The sequence below is a fragment of the Dermochelys coriacea genome, chromosome 10 (genome assembly GCF_009764565.3).
Source record: "Dermochelys coriacea isolate rDerCor1 chromosome 10, rDerCor1.pri.v4, whole genome shotgun sequence".
In the NCBI taxonomy this organism is placed as follows: domain Eukaryota; kingdom Metazoa; phylum Chordata; order Testudines; family Dermochelyidae; genus Dermochelys; species Dermochelys coriacea.
This window is the reverse complement of record NC_050077.1, coordinates 9670430-9692709: the sequence shown is the minus strand read 5'-3', so window position 1 is coordinate 9692709 and position 22280 is coordinate 9670430. Positions and strand designations below refer to the sequence as shown.

Below are 22280 nucleotides of genomic sequence, written 5' to 3'. Positions count from 1 at the left end.
CTAGGGCTATGGTTCTCAACCACAGGTACATGTACCCCAGGGGGTACACAGAGGTCTTCCAGGGGGTCCATCAACTCATCTAGATATTTGCCTAGTTTTACAACAGGCTACATAGAAAGACCTAGCAAAGTAAGTACAAACTAAAATTTCATACAGACCTTGTTTATACTATTCTATATACTGAACACTGAAATGAAAGTACAATATAGCTATTCCAATTTATTTATTTTGTAATTATATGGTAAAAATGAGAAAGTCAGCAATTTTTCAGTAATAGTGTGGCTGTGACCCTTTTGTATTTTTATGTCTGATTTTGTAAGCAAGTAGTTTTTAAGTAGGTGAAAGTTGGGGGTCCGCAAGACAAATCAGACTCCTGAAAAGGGGTACAGTAGTCTGGAAAGGTTGAAAGCCACTGTCCTAGGGCAACAGGCTATTTATTTCATGTGGCAGGCTGGGTGGAGAGGATATTTTTCATAGTTTTCCCAAAACCCTACAGCTGGCCCAAAGTAAACCATTTTCCTTTCGTCTGCTAAAGCTCTCCCAGGTTGGGCCTGGAGACACCATTAATGGAGATCTCACCCAGCCCAGCCTGTGCCTTTGAGGATCTGGGGCCTAGGACCTTTCTCTGTAGAAATCTAGGGAGTGAAGCGTCCACATTCATGGGGAGTTCCTCATCTGTTTCAAACAGTGACATGTCTTTCTTTATGGTGGTGTCGGCATTGTTACAGCAGCCACCAGCTGTCCCTCTGAACCATCTCTTTGGGCTGCTCCATGAGAGGCGGTTCCTTTGTCCTGTACAGATTGATTGATGTAAATGGGACTAATAGGTTTTAACTGAATAAGTTCAGGATAAATTGGGTTTCATCTCCACAGGAGCCAGATGGCACGATGATGTCGTTACAGAGAATGCTCCATTTGAGACACGCTTATTTGTTTATTTACTGGTGAATCCAAAATACTTCCTCGGGGTAAAGCGCACATTACACTTGCAAAACCCTGGACAGGTTTTTTGACTTTTAATATAAAGCATACAGTTCTGATTCTGGGCCTTTCCTAACCAAGAGTCACCGTGTCTAACACATTCAGAGATCACTAGCACCCTCTGTTATTAAATAGCCCTCGTCATCAGAACAACACACGGGGACTGCAATGGGACCCAAGAACTTTACTGCCTGCTACGCCAACTGTAGTTAGTGAGGGAAAACACCTCTTAGATCATAGAGTCAATCTTCCCTGTGGAGGCAGGACATACTGTAGTGCTGTGACAGAGGGCGAAATGCCAACCCCAAAACTGAACAAATCATGAGTCGAGCTCCAAAAATCATGAGACTGCCTTGAAAATCATGAGATGTAAATATCTATCTATCTATTGGGTTCTTTTTCTTTGCCTTCTGGTTTCAGAGGCTTTCGGGCACACTCGGGTCACATTTTCAAACTTTTCTCCACCACCATGAAGGCTAGAAACTTACTTTTAAAAAAAATGAAAGCCAAGATTCTCCTGCAAAGTCCTGGTTCCAGGATCTGGGGCTTCAAGAAAACCACTAACTATCGTGAGCCTCGCTATAAGATCGCGAGCATGCGTATCAGCCAACACAGTGGATCTCAGTGTACGTCTACACTGCAAGCAAAGGGGTGACTGCAGCCCGTGCTAACTTTGATTTAGCCAGCTCAAAAGCAGTGAAGCACCTCAGCGTGGGTCAGCTGCAGAAGGACGTACCCAGGGTCCTGGTGGGCTTGTACCACCTGTGCTGCCATACTGACACCACTTCATTGTTACTGTTATTCAAGCTAGCGCGTTCAAAGCTAGCTTGAGCCCATCTGCTGCAACCCTATCTCTGATTGAAGGAGTGGGTGCCTTGCGGGCCAGGAAGGGGGAATACAGGTGCAATTGCCCTGAACTGTGACATGATTGCAGATGTAGCCATAACCTTAGCCAACAAGCCTAGAAAAGACAACCACACCTGCTTTACCAGAACCTGCTCTTTTCAAGGAAGCAAATCCTTCTGGTTAAAATCAAAGGCAAAAATATTATGGACAGGGTCTATACAATTGCAAACCAACAGGAAAATTGACTTTGGGGCATATTTTTGAACATAGCTTCATCGACTGCAGCACCTGCTCATTTCAGAGTAGCAGCCGTGTTAGTCTGTATTCACAAAAAAAAAAAAAGGAGTACTTGTGGCACCTTAGAGACTAACAAATTTATTTGAGCATAAGCTTTCGTGAGCTACAGCTCACTTCATCGGATGCTTATGCTCAAATAAATTTGTTAGTCTCTAAGGTGCCACAAGTACTCCTTTTCTTTTTGTGAATACAGACTAACACGGCTGCTACTCTGATTCCATGATAAATTTCCCATCCCATACCGGAGTTAATCCTGCTGCTGATTATTCCATGCTACTGCCTGTTGCCCGACTGGGTCCGTGCCATAGAAAGGCGAAAAGTACCATGCGACTAGTAAGATAAATGGCTGTTGCTGTTATTCACAAACTCAGGAGCTGCTGAAGTGCTTGTTGGCCCATGCAGTCTGCTGGTTCCTAATTGGCTTCATTTTTCATACTGGGAGATGGCATTTCTGTGAGACAGTACATAGCTAATGGAGAAAAGCGAGCTACATCCCAAACATAATCCTCAGTGCATCAGGGAAAGGCGATGTTCTGCTGGACCACCTTTGGTCAACGGTTATTAAACATTCATTTTTTCCACCTTCCATATTCATGGGTTTCTCCTCCAGTGCGCACCTCCCGGGGATATTGAGGTTCTGCCATGCTGAGCTGTGCATCAGCAATAATATTTTTAAAACAGTGCAAATATATTTGCAGAAATGAGTCTGCCAGCTTTGGAAGAGCCCTGGGAGCTAAGCCCACCCCTGAGACAGGCTTGTTCCATGAACTGAACTCTGTGGTGCAAAAACACATGGCAACCCTAGTCCTGCGTTATCTTTAAGGACATATGTGAGCCAGGCTTCTGAGAAGGAGAATAACAATAACTTTGCACATATACACTCCCTTTCATCCCAGGATTGCAGAGAGCTTTATAAAAACAGGTAAGTGTCATTAGCCCCCATTTAACAGATGGAGAAAGTGAGGCACAGAAGGGTGAAGGGAACTGCCCAAGGTGACCCAGCAAATCAGTGACAAAGACAACAATAGAAACCCGGTCCTCTGCCTTACAGTTGCCGCCTTGCTCCCTCCTAGGACGTACACTGCATGCCTCTTTGAATTGGTCAGCATTTTTTAAATGAAACTTCTTGTTATTATTAAAAAAATAGCCTTTTTCAAGAACTGTTGAGATATTTTTTTCTAACTGTTCCAGTTTTTACAAAACGTTCATGACATTTTTGTCAACAAAACAATTATTGAAATTATCAAAATGTTGCGCTTACCAAACTCTGGTTTTCTGGTAAATGAAAAATGTTGACAACCTGTTTGATAACAATTTTGATTTAAAATTTTCCGCCACCGTTTTCTTTTAATCTTGTGAAATAGAAACAACATTGCAATTTCCAAGTTTTCCCTGCATTTTTGGCCTCTACATTTTTCAACCAGCTCTCTTGCCCAGGAGGCTGGCTGGCTGGTGCCATAGGCCCTGACTCTGGCTCTGGTTCTTATTGGAAGTGGACAGAAACTAGTTTGGTTAATCTCTGGGATGGATTTATTTCCTGAGGTGTGATCCCTGGCTCTGCAACCTGCGCGAAGGTGAGAGTCTGCATTTGCATCTGCCCTGATTGTCACTTAATATACCTCTGTTTTTTAGGGAGTCATGTGAAAGGGAAGCAAACTGATGTTGTTTAGCAAAGTTATAAACCAACAAAGGGGAAATAATCTCACAATAGTAAAGAGAAACCCCTGTAACCAAGCACTGCCTAATTGCTCCGTGGTAGCTCTCAGGGAGAATGGGTAGTGGCTGGGGAATCCCAGGCTCACAGGCACAAAGCTACAACTAGAAAAGGTGCAGTCCTGCTCTCACCCTCAGCTGTTGTGGTTCATGCCACTTGCCTGGACTCATACCTGGAAGATCCCTCGGCAAGTGGTGCGTTTCACTGAAGGAGGGGGAGCGAGGATGTAGTTAACAGGAAGGAAGGGGAGTCGATAGGTTGGGCAGCTTGCAGAATTTCACCTACTTTCACAGGGCCTGATTCACCATTGCCTGCCCCGCCTGTGTCATTTACATCCATGGGTATAAAACGTTACTAGATCAGAGTAATGGGAAGTCAGGTCCACAATGTCCTTTCAGCAACAGAAAAGAAATGCCAGCATCTTATCTAGACCATTTGTCTCTACCTATGCCAGGTCTTTGAGCTTCACTTGCGAGGGCAGAAGCGAGTGTACATGGCACACAATCCTTCTGGCCCAACCTGCCTGCTTGCTCCTTCCTCTGAGCAGCTGTGTTATTGGAACAGACCAGGATCCCACTCCCGGGGGTGTTCACAGAACGGGGTTCTTTGCCAACTTACAGGCAGAGAAAATACGCTTGGAAACTGAACCAACACGGTTCACTCTGTCAGGCTTCCCAGCCTTGACAGCGTCTCCTTCACTGGCTGCTTGGTGAAAGTGTCCCCCACACTCCCTGCTCCTCAGCTGGGCAAACACTGGTTCCTGCCCACTAGACATGAGATCTTGGGAGGTGTGGAGAAAACTCCCATACATTGTGGGGCTGAGAGAGCTCAAGGGGCTAGAGGCAAAGAGACTCTCCCTTCCTACTGTGGAACAGAGGGAGGCCTCCCTCTTTAGGACTTAGAGGGGGATAGAGACAGGTTTTGGTGGGATGGCAGGAGATCTCTAGGATATGTTTAAACAGGCATACACCTGGAAACACAGACACATACACGCACACAGGTCTTGGTCTAACTAGGAAATTACACTAAAGAGTTCCCCTTTTGGGCCACTACCAGTTCAGCTGCCGTGGATGAGATTTTAAAATGTCCTGCTTTAAACAATGTTTCTCTCTCTCTTTCTTTCTCTCTCCCCAAATTACAGCTGGACAAATACAGCAAAAACTATTCCACTACTATTTGCTCTTAACTTTAAATTGAATCCACATTGGCTGTGTTCTTTCTCCTTTCCCCTTCATGCCTTCCCACAAACTTTCATGCAATCCGGTCAAATGCTAGTGAACGCCAAAGTTGTATGTGTGTATTTGTGTGGGATGTGCTTGCATGCTCATCCAATCAGGGAGCAGAAAGGTAATCACACCTGACTATTCTGACCAATCATAATTTACCAAGATAGTTTACTAGTGAGTAATGAATCATGTTTGTGATCTACAGAACACTGCAAAAGTCACCAAACACTTTTGCTGAAGGAAAATAAAACGGGAAGAAATTGCCACCTGCCCAGGATTGTCCCACAAAGGAAAAAGAGACAAATTCCTTGGGTAAATTATTTGTTTTAGATTATTCACTCTGTTCTATTCTGAATGAAGAGGATGCTAGGAACTGTTGCCTACTGTGTCTCTCTAATTTCCTCCGGCATCATCACAGCCAGCACTGCGTCCCACAGGACCTGTGAGCTGATTTATGGAAGGTGGCACTTACTGACTACCAGAAGATTGTAATTCATAATGAGGCTCTTCAAAGTTGCAGCCGATGCATGTGAGGTGGGAAACAGGACTGCTGTTGTCATTCCCCTCCTTGGCTCCTACCTACTTTATCTGTTCTGGTTCTAGGAAAGCCCCTTACTAGTCAGAAAGTAAAGAAAATGTCACACCCCCCTCTCCTTCCCCTAATGGGCTTAAACATTTTTCTTTCAGTGGATACAAACATGGGCTACTTAGTCTGACATTAATAAAGTTCTGGGGTGTACGTATCTGGGACCTTTGGGATGGCAGGGCCATGAATGAGGAGACCCAAAGGTGTCAACTGCCAATGATGGAGCAAAGCCAGGGTTTGAATGGGTGGAAAATCCACAGCTGGAGAACAGTTTGGTACTGAGCTGCCATGGTCCTGGTACTATTCCAGGTGTATCCTCAGTTTGGAGAAGTGTCCGCTTTGCTTAGCCTTTGCCTAAGGCAACGCTTCAGAGGACTAATATCCAAATCTGCTCAGGTGCCCAAACTTTCCAGCTGATATTGATGCAAGTCAGTTTGAGGCAGAGGGAGCTCAGCAAGGTTAGAGGGACAGAGACAGCTCTTGAGCATGGGTTAATGGGCACTGTGGGACTAGAGGCAAAAAGATGCTTCCTCCCTGCTCTATCCCTCTTTAGGAGCTAAAGGGATGGAGACAGGTTCTGCTGAGGGATACCAGCAGATTTTGGGTGTGGCTCTAATGTGTGTGGTTTGCTATAGTAGGTTGAAACCAATGAGTCTGAATGTGTAATATCCCCCCTGAAGGGACCCGCCTCCATGCCCTCCACCAGAGATTTGGAGCAGCCAAAGTAGAGCCAGCTCCCCAAGATTCCCATGCTGGGACAGGCTCTCTGGGAGGCTTTGTTTCAGGTAGACAACTGGCCATGAGGGATGTAGCCAATAAACCTGCCTGTCCTTTACTTTAACCCTGACCAGATTGTGTCCTGCCCCGCATAGGAGAGAATGGTGGAGGGTGAAGATTCCCCACCTACAGACATACTTTCTCCCCTACAGGACAGTGGGGTGGTTCTATTGGGGAATGCATGAAGTGCTCTCTGCTAGCTCCACCATTGGTGGGCCTGTGCCATTTTGCCTGTGTTTGAAAAGGTCCCTCCAGGATCCCAGTTCCCATGCCCTCTCCAAGCAAGTGAGCAGATCCTTCTGCTCTACAGCTTAGCCGAACTTTATAAAACCATAATCAACCCTTTTATTGCAGTATCATTATCTCAGGCCGAGAGATGGGGGTCATTGTCTGAAGATGAAGTGCCCTGGAAAGCTGGCAGCCTGGCCAAACGTGGGTGCAGGTCCGTAATTAAAGGAAGCAGGCAGTTAATGGAACAGCAGCAATGCCTCCAGCGAGATGCCAGGTGCGGAGTTCGTGACACCCAGGCCTTGGGCACAGTCAGCCACAAGCAGCAAAGTGCAGTGAGAAGGGCAGGCGTAATTTGATTGGCTCTAATGGTTTTAACCCTCAGGACTGCTCTGTCTTTGCCCCAGGGAAGTTTGCACTTGGTGGCAAGAACTTATTCGTCAACAGCCAGTCCTTCTACACCATGAGACAGGGTTGGAGCATCAGGGCTGCTGCCTGACACCTCTTCCTGCCATTTTTAGCAGCTTAAGAAATAAAACCAAGCATCTCAACGTCCCTTTTAACGCAGTCCTGCTGGAGGAGGCTCCTCCCAGTTTGATATTAATGGCAGATGTTGCAGGGTGAAGCTGGCTTCTGCCCCTTTTTCCAGGTCTAGCCATTAACCCCTTCCTGCTCTGGTCCAGTTTGAGCTTTGTTCACCCCATCACCAGCCTCTGTACCTCCTTTCCAGGTGCTCTGTCCCATTTTTGCATGCCTCGCCCAGTTTCCTGTCCCACTTCTGCATGCCTGTCCCCAGTTTCCATGTGTCCTCCCCTGGGGCTCCAGCTCCTTATGCCCCATTCCACTTCCATCTGCTGTCTTAACAGACCAAGGGAGCTGCATGAAGTGAATCCACCTGGTGGGAAGGTCCTGTCAGTGAGCACCAATGCACCCTGACAATGACTAGCGCTTGCCATTTACTCAGACTGCTGAATCATGAATCCATCATGCAGAATCACTAAAACTCATTGGCAATCACCTCAGAGCTTGTCCCCTGACAAAAAGCCAGACGAGAGAAGGCCCAGTCTGTGACTGTCTGTGGCACTCCATATTGGATAAATACATTCTCTCCAATACCAGTGGCACAATGCACATTTGATTCTGAATTATAGGAGTGTAAGTTTGACTCCTGTCTGGCTCTCATACACGGTCTCTGGAAACAATCATGCACTGCCTTGGAATATGGATATAGATGATCTAATAGGTCTTTTCCATTTAAACTTCTTTGGTTCTGCTCACCAAAATTACATCATGAGTTTCCATTGGGGGATGGTATTTTTCTTCCTTCCCTGAACTATTGTGTATGGATTCTGTGTGTTATTAAACAGGTGCTGCGTTCCACCCCAGAAGTGGCAGCATTTCAGTGATGTCTAGCATGAACCCCCTGAATGGTTTGTTCGGCAGTTTGCTGAGTTTGTCATATGCCTTTGAGATCCTCCAGGTGCGTGTTATTAAACAGGTGCTGCATTCCACCCCAGAAGTGGCAGCATTTCAGTGATGTCTAGCATGAACCCCCCGAATGGTTTGTACTGCAGTTTGCTGAGTTTGTCATATGCCTTTGAGATCCTCCAAGTGCAACAGGAATGTAAGATTGTATTCTTTCATTAAGTGGCTTTGAAGCTGAATGTGTTCTGCCAGTTTTATTCAGGAGGAGAGGCGAGAGAAGGGGGGCAATGGATTCATTTTCTAGTGGGGCTCACAAGCAAAAGCTAGTTGAGAAGAAGGTGTGTGAAACTGTTTTCCCACTCTGTCTTGTCAGTGTTTGTTTGGTACGTGGGAAGGAGAGCAGGTTAGGTGCTCCAACTCTGGCACCCAGGCACTGGCAGTCAGCGTTTAAACTGCTATAGGAGAATGCACCTGTACATGTTGCCATTTAGCTGCTGGATACATGCAGTGACTCAATGGGCCCGATTCCTCTCTGTCAGTCATTCACACCTGTGCAAAGTGCAGTGGGTGGAAAATGCTGCTATTCAAGTAGGGTAGCGCTTTACAAGGCAGGGGAAAACCAGGCCAAGTGTCACACGCTGGCCTGCTCCCATTAAATCAAGCTCCCATTTACTTCCATAGGAGTAACATTAACACCCTGAATCAGGTACCCATGTAGCTTGGGTGCTTGGTATCACTCAGCCTTCAGCCTCAGGCCTCACTGTGGACCTGAGACACCAACAAATCCTAATCATTGTGTTGTTGTTCCCAAATGGTCCACAGGGAGATCAGGGTTTGGCACTATTTATTAATGAGAGTAACAACAGATTATGTTTATATAGCACCTTTCCTTCCAAAGGGCTTGGTTCAATGTATACATTTATCCGTTCATCCTGGAATGCGGCCACCTCTGGGGGGAGAAACAGCAGCTATTTAACCGGGCACAGCAACACTGTGGCTCCATCAGCGAAGAAGACTCCTGGCTCCAATTGAAAGGATGGGGAAGTTTAGGTAGGCAGAATGTGACCCCCCCACATTAGCCCGTCACTTAATATTATTATTGAGGATGTGTAGGGCCTTCCCCGATCAAGGCTCGGGGCCCCACAGCGAGGCGCGGTACAGAGAAGTAACAAAGGGGTCCCTGCCCTGCAGAGCTGCCAATCTAGATGTGGGGCAGGATGGACCAAACAGACGGTGGGGGGGCAGGGAGGAGGTCACAGGCAAGCAAAGAGCCATCTCAGCTGCCCATCGGCCTATCCAGCTGGGGCAGGGCCGTTTGTGGGCCCCAGGCCCAGGTCGTTTTGGAGGAGGGGGGTTGCAATACTCCTGCTCCCGGGGTGAAAAGCCCCACAAAGCAGCAAGGCCCGTCGCCCTGTCTGCCAGCCAGGGGCCAGCGCCTCTCCAGCAGCGCAGCGGCCCCCCAGCCTGGCGCCCGGGCGCTGGCTCAGACCGGCCTGGGGGAAGCCGCCACCTCCTGCAGGGCTGGCCGCGCCCCTGGGTGCCCCCACCCCGCCCAGCGCCCCCAGGCCGAAGGGCCAGGGCTGCTGCCTTTGGGCCTGGCGCCATCGCCCGCCCCCCTGCGCAGGGCACAGCTGGACCCGTGGCCCGGACGGGGGCGGAGGGTGACCGGGCACCCAGGGGCGGGGAGGACCCTGGGCTGCCCGCGAAAGCCACCCGGGTTCCCCTGCCGCCGCCCCCCCCCCCGGCCGCGGGCTGCAGACCAGAGCCCCCGGGCACCACCCCTTGGCCCGCCGCGGGCAGAGGACGGAGGAGGAGGAGGAGGGCGCCGGGGGCTGGAGCCGGGGCCGGGCCGCCGCGCACACGCTCCCCGCCTCCCCGCGGCGGCTCCCCCCAGGCGCGGCCCGGGCAGAGGCTGGATGGAGCCGGCGGCCGGGCGGCGGGAGGCAGCGGGCTGGCTCCGGCGGCCGGGCTGAGGGCGGCGGGGCAGGAGCGCTGAGGCGGCGCCGGAGCCAGCCCGGCCGCAGGTAAGGGGGGGGCGCGGGGCTGCCCTGTCGGGCCCGGCAGAGACCCCGGGCAGCGCAGGTGGCACATGGCAAATCCCCGCCTTGAGATTTCGGGGAGACGGCCCCCCCATCTGCCCCAGATGCACCCCGGGCTCTGAAGCTGCCTGGAGGCACCCCCCGCACCCCCCGAAATGGGGGCCCCCGGCGGCTGTTTGATGGCTGCGGGATTCCGCCCCCCCCCATCACTGTCATTAAATCAGGGCTTTTCAGATCCCCGCCTTCGTGCAGCCTGGGTGTTTGCGCAGCGCCCCCAGGAGGCGGCATCCCAGGCAGGGGAGGGAGCCCGGCTCGCGGCGGGGGGGTGAATGGGGCGCCGCTGGAAGGTGGAGAAATCAGGTGCCTTTGCCTTGTCGCTGTGGATGGCGTGACATGGGACCGGCGCCTCGCCGGTCCCCTCTTCCAGCCGCAGGAGCGCAGAGCCCGGAGCGAGCCGCGGGGTTAAGCTGCCCTCCAGCCCCGCTTTTCTGAGCCGCACAGCCGTGGAAGGAGCCCGCCTTGGGACCGAATGGCCGCCGCAGGACACATGGGCTAGGAGATGGCAGAGGAGGGAAGGAGCTAGAGAGAGGAAAGAAGTTGCTTTGGGGACAGAGAGCATCAGCGATTTTGGGGAGCCCAGTGTTGGGGTTTAACCATCCAGACTGGTTTTAGTGATAAAGGAATCCATCCTGCTTAGGAGAGGAAGCTGGACCTGCTAGAGGGGAGCCACTGTGCACACCCAGCCAGCCCAGGATTTACTATATTTTTTGCTACTGAAAATATTTTTAAAACCCCACAAAAATCTTCCTGATGAGAATTGATTCATCCTCCCTGTCCTCTCAGATCTGAGCCTGGGAAAGGGACTGTGGATGTCACTCGCCTAAGGCCCAATTCTTCTCTCCTTGATAGTGATGTAAGTGAGCAGTAACTGCACTGGTGTCAATGGAGGCACGCCAATGTAAACCCACTGAGAGTGGAGAATCAGGCCGGGGGTTATTAAGGAATTGTATTGCCCGCAGAACAGCAAAGGTTCCTTCCTGTACTGTGTACTGTCCATGCTTCCCAGCTTTATTGGTCTAGTATAATCAGTAAGAAGTTTATATTGTGATAAGAGGCTTTTATAATAGGCTTATTCTCCAAACAGGTTTTCTATTTAAAAAAATCTACAACAGGCTTTACAGTGGGTCTGGAGACCATTTCCTGTCTGGACTTATCTGATTTGTTTCTTTTAGCATCAGGTGTTTGGTAAGTGGTTTTTGCTGTGTTTGTTTTTAATAATTTTAGCTGTTCTTATATTACTCTGCTGAAGGTTGTTAACAAAAGGTTAATGAAGCATGACTTTCTCAACAAAAAATAATACAGAAAGGATCTGTATTCATTCCCAGTCCTGTCTGAGCCAGTCAAAGCTCTGTTCCTTGTTGGATGGTCTCGCATCTCTCACAGAGAATAACAAAGCACTGACCTGATAGTAGACAAAAAGGTGCTAATTCCAAACTCAGTTCTGTAAGCAAATTCCTAGCAGATAGTGTCAACAACTGTTTTTAGTCCACCTTTAAAAGGGAGTGGAGCCCACTTAAAGAAATAACCTGTGAAACAGACCAGGAGTCAGTTCTGGTGCTTCAAGGTGACTGAGCCTTAGGGGTCAGTTTTCTGTTGTAATTTCATTTTCTTCAAAATGTGACACTCCAAGGTCACTGTATATTGTCAATGGAAACCTTGCAGGCTTCCTCCAGTGCATGGGCCCAATGCATCAGGCCTACGTTTGTTCCATGTAGGAGCAGGTAGCTAGATTTCCACCCTCACCCTCTTTCCATTCAATGGAAGTTCAGGCAAAAAATTCCAGGCTCATGATCAAGATGCTCAGTTTGGATTAATTTTGGGTTGCAGTTGCCTTGAGTAGTTCAGCTGCTTTGCTCTTGTTGCATTGCCAGGATGCTTGTTGGAGAGGGCACATTCCCCTTAGGTTGTGGCTGGAGTATAGGACCTGTTGTCGCTATTTTGACCTTTAGTCTCCGAAAGAACAACAGGACACGTGTCAGAAGCAGAGACAGTGGATTCTGCTATTCGCATAATGGTACCAACTGGCCTATCACACAGATTCAGAGGATGCTGTGGCACGTTCCAGGAATAAGTAAATATGTTTATGGCTCAAGGAAGCAATCAAAGTTTGGAAGGACTAGATTCAGAGGGGTCAATATAACTTTCATTAGCTTGTGTGACATTGGGGACTGCAACCCAATTAACTAAGGCATTAGGTTTCTATCCCTGTTTATCCAATATGTGGCTCTTTGGCGTATCATGGCTAAGACTCCATGTAAACCTTTATATCCTAGCAAACATCACATCTCATAATGAAACAGGAAATGACTGAAATCGAACCCCTCCCCCCCCCGTCTGTTTTGAAGAGCATTTTATTCCCCCCCATGAGTGTGCCTAAAGCCGTATTTTGGTGGAGCACCACTGACATCCAGTGGGCAGTTGGGGTAATAAACAGTGTACATAACTATAAATAAGAATCTACCCTTTGATGGTGTTTGGAGAGAAATGATGCGGGGGATCATCTAAAAGGTTTTGACCATGCGAAGAACCGTGCACTGAGGACCTACACACATGAACTGTTGCTGCATTAAGAACAAATATTCAAGGTATCAGCTGGCACTGTCTGATTCCACAAGAGCCTCTTGGAGTTTTGCAAACTCTAGCTTCCCTGCCAGACTTCTCAGGGTGGGGTCGGAGACTTAATTTATTAGACCCCTAGTGGAATCGCTGTGTTCCTGTTGGGATTCCAGATATGCAGGTAGATTTTTCCCTCTTCAGAGCCATCACGCATTTGGTAGCCAGACACATGGTGCTCACCATAACAGAAAACAAATCAAATCCAACAAACTCGCAACTCTGGGAGGCATGTTCTTGCCTGAGGTGGGCTAGAGCACCACCTAGAGGTAGAGCTAGGTCCCTGCGACACAGCCCCAGTTAAGTTTAAAGGGGTTCCTTGCAAGTGGCCCCTCATGACAGTAAGGATCAGTTAAAGCAGTTCCTGCTGCTCTCTGCTGGGCTCACAGGTTTGGGGTTTGGAGCCACCGATCTGGGTTGGAAATTACAGCCCTGGGAATGGTGGAGCTATGGCCAATTCAACCAAATCTGGGTCTCCCTGCAAAGCCATTTGCTTGGGGATCCCTTACTGAGAAGCCCAGATTCTCTCCTACGCCTGCTGCAGAAATCTAGAGTACCCATTGGGGCCAGGATAAGGGGGAGATGTCCTGAGTTTCCAGCAGCCTCAAGTTATTGTCCCATCGATTACCGACCTCTCAGACAGCTGGGGCATGAGCAGTAAACATCACACCAGCGTTCCAACCTGCCCTGCTGGGAAGGTTATGTATCTACACTACTGCCTTCTATTGGAGGGAATGGGAATCTCCAACTCCTAGCAGAACTCTTTTTATGCTGCTAACAGGTAGCGGAGAGTTTCCTTCAGCTCAACGGGTAGGGCCTGTGCTTTCAGACCAGGAGGCGTTGGGTTCTCTCCCCCTGTTGAAGTGCTCGTTGATCACATGGACAGCATAGAGTCAAGCACAAAGTTGTAGGAGGGCCACTGGTTTGTTACAATAGTTTGCCCTTTGCCTTCAGAGGAGGCTGCCAAATGCCTTTACAAACATTTTCTAAAGCCTGTGAGTAACATGTTACAGAAAGGTAAACTGAGGCGCAGAGGTTAAACAACTCTCCCAAGGGCATACAATGAGTCAGCATCCAAGCCAGGAATAGAACCCTGCCTGCTGCTCTAACCACAGACAGCATCGCCACTCCCATGGCACTTCTCTCTTGGTCGTTAATCAGCCAGCGATGCCATCTTGTGGCCAGTCTCAAGTCCTCTTTAACCCAGCTGACTGCCTGGACTAGAGCCAAAGCTGCCCTTGTTGGTCTAGTTTGGCCCCTGAGTTGGGCTTTTTCATATTTGTTGTTCCTGGCAAAACGGAGAATTAAAAAAAAAGTCCTCAGGTTTATTTCTTGAAACTGAAGCATGTGACAGGCTGCTGCAGAGCAGGGGCATGGGGATATTAAAGCCCCAGCACCAAAGCAAACCCCTGACAGCTGTTGCTGTCACCCTGACACCCAAGGCAAAAAAAACCCTGGCTGTCAGTGTGAAAACCCCGCTGAGTGGCAGCAGCCCCATCCTGCCGGCTTATCGGGTTGGGAGGCTTTCAGTGAGGGATTTGCAGCAGCGATAAACCTTAACACCACCCCTCAAAGCTTGCGATGAGCTCTCTAGATAGCCCGGCTCAAAGCTGCTGTCTCCGCTCTCGCATTTGATGCCAGTGCAGTAGAAGCTACCAAGATAGACAAGACGGTGACTGGACCTGGGGAGCAAAGATGTGTTTTGCAGCCCTGGGCAGAACCCTGAGCTGCCAGAGGAAGGGGTCAACCAGAGGGGGCTCACTTCGGTGCATCACACGAGGTGCTGAATTGCATAGAGTAAAACAGTCCCTTTTAAGGAGTGTCTGTGGAAGGAACGCACCTGTGCAAAGAATGCAAGGCTATATGAGGGCAGGCCTAAAGGTCTCTGCCGAAAAAGCCATCCCTGAGCTAGGTCTCCGGGCAGTGCATGAAGGAGCAAGTGGGAGCGAAGGAGCCAGTGCATTTCCTTGTGGCCGTGCAACAAAATAACCTGATGCCAGTGCGCGGTCTCCAACCTGCATTCCTTACAGAGCCCCTTTGCCTGTGCGTGGGATCCTGGCACTGTCCTCTGTGACGTCTCTGCGCTAGGAGACTCAGTCTTACTTGGGGCCAGATCCCCCAGAGTCTTGCTCAGGTTTGACTCAGTCCCAGCTTCCATCAGGCCAAACCTCAGACTTGCCGAGCACCTGCAGCTCCCATTGACTGCAGTGAATTGGGCCCATTAGCTTCGGTGGGATTTTGCTTCAATAAGACCCTCAGGATTTGGTCCACTAAGAATACTGTTCCTCTCCACTGCCAGCTGCTAAAAGCAATGCTCTGGGTCTGGGCTGAAATGTATCTGTGCACGTCCCTCCAGTCCCAAACTTTCTGCTCGCATGAGCTGCTATGAGAAATTATGCAGAAGCCCTGGCTGTTGGTGTTTCACCTTGGCTGCAAAGGTCCAAAGGCTCTGGCAGCAGGATGGGATCTATGCAATGGTGGTTCTTAGCACAGTCTTCCTGGCCTGTTTCCTGGGAACAGGACAGGTATCAGTTTTCCCCGACAGCCATGCTGTCTCTGTTAAAAAGCTGCTCTCAGGTGCTTGGTTCTCAGATTCAGAGCCCATCCGGAAGCTACAGAGCCCTTGCTGGTGTTCTGCACAATGAAACCCTTTGAGACCCAAGCAGTGGGGGTTGGGGCACTGGGCGGGAGGATGGGGTCACGAAACAATCTAGTTCTTGTGAAACAGTCCCCAGGATGTGAGCACCGGAGAACCCTGCTAGCCTCATTCTATTCAGGAGAACCCTGTAGCATATGTGTGCCAGGCCCTGCATCCAGACACACCATCGCTAACAACAGTGCACGGGTCTTCATGCCAGGCTGCAGCTGGACTTGCTCTGAGCTGGATGCCCTACCGTGCAGTGCCAGTGTAGACAGCCATGGTAGTGAGCCAGTGGCAATGGTGCAATTAGTCCTTCAGAGAAGGCCTCAACAGCCCAGAGCAATGGCTCTGTCACCTCACAAGCCTGCCCAAGAGCAGCCAAGGCGGCTGTGGAGAGGTGCAAATGGACCCTAGCTGCTCTGTGGAGCTGTGCTGGGCATTGTGGGGTAGGTGTGTAACTCATCCCTGCTGTCCCCTTTTAATGGCACCTAGCCCAGCTAGAAACTGATGAGTCTGCGACAGCCTTAGCTAAGAGCCACGTGGCTTTTATCTCTTGCAGTAGAGGCTCATACCCTAAGCTTCAGCAGTCCCAGGTTCGATCCTGCCTGCCGACACCGGGCTCGGTTGGTGTTACAGGTGCAACAATCCACAAGGCCCTGCCATGCCAAAGGAGTTTTATGTATGCATGTGGGACAGGGTAACTAGTGTGGGAATCACACCGGTACAGGCTGCAGTTACGCAGTTCTTTAGTGTGGAGGCAGCCTTATCCATTCCCTGTAGGTTCAGGTACCTGGGCCCTGTACCGCCTAGCTGTGGCATTAGTCACTCTCTAGCACGGTTTGATGCCCTGCCTGGTTCTGTTTTTTTTCCGCTGTGACAGCCGTGCAGACTGCTGCAGTAAAGGGGAGCCTCATAGCTCCTCCACTCCCAACAAACATCACTGGAGGGACCAGTGAAATCGCGCCGGCTATGGTGAGCTCACAGCTACTCCAGGCCCAGCTTCTCCCAGCACGAGTCACCCTCACAGAGGATGTGGAATTGCTGGCTGTTGGGGAAATTGAAGCCTATATCATGCTAGGAGAAGTCCTGGTGAAGATCCTGATGTGAGACCTGCTCAGAGAGTCAAGCGGCAGAGGGCACAGATGACACCCGAGATTGAGAGCTTTTTTTTACCAGGGAAGAGACCGAGCTTACACGGATGTAATTCTCTACGAGGTTTCGTTGCAGGTTCTCCTTTCACTCCATTGCTTCCCGCCTAGGAGACCTTCCCTAAACACTATCCACACGCAGCCCATCCTGCCAGCTGGTAGCCTTCATTCTCGTACCACACAACAGAGAAGCTGTTCGGTGATAGTGATGGAGACATCTTTAAAGTGCCTCACGCTCATAAAATGGAGTTCTTGATTCCAATGGGGGGGTCTCTCCTGGTGTTGTCTAGCTGTACAGCTTGAGCAGACTCAGAAAGACATGCTATATTTCATACTGATCGCCCTTCAAACTCTGAGAAACAAGCTGGATTCTTTCCCTCTCACATGTCATATTTTATTATTTAGTATTCATACTGCAGTGCCACCTGGCAGCCCCAGTCACGGACCAGCACCCCAGTGTGCGAGGTGCTCCACCAACACAGAACAAAACACGAGTCCCTGTGTGGGGAACCCCATAGTCCTCCAGGGCAAGGTCTGTATTATTGGTGCTGAGGATGCACGAGAAGGAAAGGCCCCAGCTTGTCTCTTGGCCTCTCCTGGCTGAGGTTGCAGTGCTGGAAGATAAGGGGGAGAAACATCTTAGAAACTGAGCATGTTTGAGCTAAAAGTTACTGAGGGACAATAGAAAAGGAGCCAGGGCTGATGTGTAATGTGGGTGTACATCAGTGATTGGGTGTGAATCAAAGGGTGTCTAACTTGGTGTTCAGAGAAGCAGCCGTGTTAGTCTGTATTCGCAAAAAGAAAAGGAGTACTTGTGGCATCTTAGAGACTAACAAATTTATTTGAGCATAAGCTTTCGTGAGCTACAGCTCACTTCATCGGATGCATCCGATGAAGTGAGCTGTAGCTCACGAAAGCTTATGCTCAAATAAATTTGTTAGTCTCTAAGGTGCCACAAGTACTCCTTTTCTTTTAACTTGGTGTTAGGGATGTGTTGAGGGGGGCCAGGTTATTACACTAGGTTAGCGTCCATCACCTTTTAGTTTGGGCCTGCTTGTGCCACTTTGCAGCGACTCAGGGTGGAGGGACATGGTTGTTTTCTATGGGGAGCCTATTGCGCGCGCCAGGGGGTGTAACTAGGAGAAACGGGATTAGACTGAGCAAAGGGAATGTCGGCTGATTATCAGGAGAGATGTCCTGCCAGTGAGGTGAATTACACTAAGGCCTTCCAGGGAAAGCCGTGGGAGCCCTGTCGCTTGGGGCAGTTAAAACAAGACAGGACAAAGCACTTGAGATGCTGTGGTCATTCTGGCTCTGGCAGGGGGAAGAGCCAGATGACCTCACAGCTCTTTTCCCTCACTAGCTGCTATGCTGTTTTGCATGGAGTGTTGAATGTTTTCCCTGCGTATATGTTAGCTGAGCCCTTGGCCCGGTTGGGAATAAGCCCCTGTGGGGTATCCCTTGAGAACCGTGCTGGGGTTGAGCTGATGGTGTGTTGCTGCCCTCTCTTGCTTTAGGTCAGCCACAATGGGCTCCGTCAGAGGAGATCACTTCAAGGACATCAGCCCCGTGGTGACCCCAGAGGGAAATGTGGTGATGAGCTTCAGCTTCGACAGCTACCAGCTGGAAGAGGAGGAGCTGCAGTCTAAAGGGAATCAGGCCAAGGGAGTCCTCACCTTCATGGAGCCAGGTAGGGGTTGGCAGCTGGGCACCGCATCTCTCCTGGCTCGCAAGGAGGGAGCATGGAGGAAGGGGCTGAGGGGGGCATATAGCGATGGCAGTGACAGGCTGCTGAGGCGGCTCCCTGGATGCAGGGAGAGGAGTGGGAAGAGAGAGCTTTGTCATAGCCAGTGCTGCACCAACCAGCTCCACACTCCACGTATCACAGAGTGATGGGCAAACCCTGCTTTGCCGGGTGGTTCAGCCCCCCAGACTTTGGCCATGTGTTCAGATTATCCTGGTTCCTTGGGTTGGGAGATCTCACAGGGGTGGGCTTTCTTGCAAGATCTGCTGGCCAGGCCAGACACACCCCGCGAGCAGCCATTACCTCATTGTGGTAACGCTTTAGGCCCAAATGAGACCCAGAAGCACAGAGACCACAGGACAGGGTGGAAATAATAACAACGGTACGTTCGGGGAACTTTTTCCAAGCCTCCAGAAGATTTGGTTCAAATCTTGTCCAGCGTCTGGGGCTGGTTCTTATTGTACAGGAGCCGTTTGGCCCAGTCTTTAAGAATAACTACTGTGAGTGGAGCCTGCTGTGGTCCATGCAGCCCCTGATCCATCGCCATGGCCCGGACGCTCTCCTGCAGCGCAAACAGCATGCGGGGAGAACAAGCTTTGTGGCTTTGTAACCCCCATAGAGGTGACACACACCCTCCCACATCCCCAGGACTGGCCTGGGGGGTGCTGCAGCCAGGACCCATCAAAACAAGCAGGGAGCTAGGGAATCCAGCGAATTCCCCAACTGCGTGGGTCCGAGACAGCATGGAGGACACTTCTCTGCTCACTAGCCAGGCGAGCATGACTGGGCCAGCAACTGTGTGGCTATTGGCTGGCCACCCTCCTGCTGAGCCCTCCCCTTGAGGCATGCAGGCTTTGACATCCCAGCAGGGTTAACTTTCTGCCCCTCTGGCTGGGTAAGAAAGGCCCTTCTTAGGGCTGGGATAAGGACCCATGCGATTTATCGTGGCTCCTCTCTCTGCTCTTAACCACTCCCCCTTCACTACCAGGCCTCTCTGTGGCTCCTGCCGTGGTTTCGTTCCTCTCCGTATGATGCCGGGGCAGTGGGGAGCCTGGGGCCTGTGCTATTTGCACTTCCCTGTGCAGAGCCCCGGTGTTTTAGCAGTGCAGACTCTGACATGTCATAACTGCAGCGTGTTCCCAGATGACAGGAAAGCAGTTAACGAGCAGTTGCTCACCTGGCCAAGATGATCTTATATGAGAGTTTACTCCAAACATCTCACAGGTTGAGTCACTTGAGCAGGTGCCAGCTGTAGGACAGACCCTTACCATACCTCCACTGGGGCTAGTTGCATTTGCACCAGCTGAGGATCTGGCCCTAGGTTTATACCTCTGCCAATCACTCCCTGTACGTACATGGATGGCATGGGACTGCTTCAGTACGTTGCACATCAAAGACCTGGTATTCTTATACTGCCAGAATCACTGTTGAAATGCCTCTATTCATAGACTGCAGTTTAGCCAGGCTGGTGTTTATTTTGTGGAGCGCCATAGGTGAGCCTGGCATTGGGCACATTATGGGAACCCTGCAATATAGCTATCCAACATTAATACCATCCTTTACACTTTGCAATAAAAAGGCTGACCCTGCTGTTTAATCCGTCTTGGAGCTTTCAGACCCTGTAAGGGCTTGCGAGCTGCATTCCCACGTGGCCTTGAGGAGCACTCGCCCCTGGACCAATAGGTGGCCCTATTGAAGGGCTGAGATTTAATATAGCTGTTGCTTTTTTGTGGCCCCCAGATGTCCCCTTGCAAGCCCAACTGACAGAACAGTAGGTGTCTCTGCTTTGCTCTTTCCAGGGGGGTTCATGTGCAGAAGTGTGGCTGGGCTGGGGTCAATGATTCTGTGAAAATATGTGTAGCTGCAGAGATAAATAACTTCCCCTAGTACAGGGACCATAGAAAAACCTCACTCTTTGCTCCCGGTGAGGAAGGCTGGGAACTAGAGGTAGGTGAACAGAGGCATGTGTACACAGATTCATACGTACAAGTGTCTTTAGGAAGATACTTCCCCCGTTGGCTGGTGCTACACAGATGTCTGATATGTGGGTTTCTTATCGCTTCCGCTGAAGCAGCTAATGCTGACCATTGTTAGAGACAGGATCCCAGCCTCGCTGGACCACTGGTCTAGCCTGGTTATTCCTGTGCAGGAGATCGAGTAGAATAATGGCACTGCAGTGTCTCATGGGAGAGAAGAGAGTTGCAATGAGTATAAAGGGGATTCTTTACTAAAGCTGCAAGACATAGACAGAGCCTGTCATTTGGGAATGTTCGGTATCTCATCTCAGTGAACAATAAATCTGTTGCCTCTCAATATATTTCCCAGCCTGTCTGTAGGACTCTGTGTTGGGCTCCAAGAGGCCCATCAGCGTAACTGTCACCTGTTCTGTCCTGTTCTGGCTGTAGCCTCAGAAGACCCCGAGCCCCAGGATCGATACCATGGGATTTACTTCGCCATGCTGCTCGCAGGGGTTGGATTTCTTCTGCCGTACAACAGCTTTATCACAGATGTGGACTATTTGCATCACAAATATCCAGGTGGGTCCTTCCTGGCAACGGTGGTTTGGCATGTCCGAGGGCCTGCTCCCTGGATTTCATTCACACTGAGCCAGGGCACAGCATGGAAACTGTCACGGAGGAATCCTCATTAGCAGGAGAATGCTAGTCTGACAGGCAGAGGGGAACCAGCCTGGACAGGCCGCTGATTTCCAATTCACATGTAACCTTTGAAAGCCAGCAGTCAGGATCCCTGATGTTCAATGCTGATAGCAAACACAGTCCCATTTAGTGACAGGAGATCCTAGAAGCTGGTGCTAGGATGTTGAAAAGGCAGAGGCTGCCGAAGTGAGCATCTGTGTATTTGGCGGGAGGTCTGGTTTTGAAATAGGACTTGGCCGGGTCTCCCAGTTCTTGTGGATGCAGATATTGACAGGTGCTAGATGGCTCCTGGATGGGGTGTCTAGCAGCCTGAACTCACAAATGTGCCCGATTAATGACAGCAGTATCGCCCTGCAGTGTTCGTACCCTGAGTGCAAAGTGGAGCTAGACAAAATGAGTGGCTGCCCCCGTGGCATCTCCTGTGTTGCCCAGGGGGTATCTCCCCAGACCCTCACCCCACTTCCTGTCATTCCACCGCCTTCTATTTCAGCCGGCCCTGCTTGCCTATTTCCACAGTCCAGAAAATGTTTCTTGTTCCTGGATATCCCTAGACAATGCAACCCTGAAATTGTTCTTTGAGGCCACAGCTGAGTTACCCAAACCCTGAGCCTGGTTCAGCCTTCAGAGAAACACAGGAAATACAGAACAGCCACCAGACCCCAAATTCTGTTCACCAAGGTGCCAACACAGACCCATGGTCAGCAGTAGCTTGAAAGTTCCCTGTTGAAATCAACACACTCAGTCCAACGCTGCTCTTGGAGCATTGCTGACCACTTTACCTCTTCTGTTGCTCTGCAGGGACCTCCATTGTGTTTGATATGAGCCTCACCTACATCCTGGTAGCCTTGGTAGCTGTCATCTTGAACAACGCCCTGGTGGAGCTGCTGAGTCTGCACACCAGGATCTCTGTGGGTAGGTCTCTCCATTTCCTTCCCCTGCCCCAGGCATCCAGACAGGACCCAAGCCTACCGCCTGCATTCTGGGCTACCATATCTCCTTGGCTATTTTCCTATCCCATCGGTGCAAGCGGTCAGGCAAGGATTTTCGAGAAGGGTGGACTCTACTCCCGTCTCCAGCGCCTCTCCACCAACTGACCTGGAAAAAGCCTGCAAGCATTGAGATATCATTGCCCATCCTTGGCCCCTTCAGGGCACTGGAGTGTCACTTCTGCTCCCTGCCTGATCTCCCAGCAGTGAGGACAAGATGCGTGTTATGTGCGCAGATACGTTCGGTTGAGTTTCCAGGGGGAAGAGGGTTGGGAGATATGGGCCGGTCATGTACAAAGCCAGACTTAGATT

General features: G+C 50.3%; 1 protein-coding gene across 4 annotated transcripts in view; it reads left to right on the top strand.

The window, feature by feature from the left end:
• The first annotated feature begins 9101 nt into the window (after positions 1-9101).
• SLC29A4 (solute carrier family 29 member 4) overlaps positions 9102-22280 on the top strand; it is a 33793-nt gene continuing 20614 nt past the window's right edge. For 2 of the 4 annotated variants that reach the window (XM_043494244.1, XM_043494242.1), the window contains exons 1-4: positions 9102-9130; positions 18099-18271; positions 20731-20862; positions 21781-21894. In XM_043494244.1, coding sequence (XP_043350179.1) covers positions 9117-9130; positions 18099-18271; positions 20731-20862; positions 21781-21894 — 433 coding nt within the window. In that variant the 5' untranslated portion in view covers positions 9102-9116. Of the gene's footprint in view, positions 9131-9916; positions 10105-10211; positions 11365-18098; positions 18272-20730; positions 20863-21780; positions 21895-22280 lie in introns of those variants that run through there. The other 2 variants (XM_038420872.2, XM_043494243.1) reach the window with 2 other exon arrangements.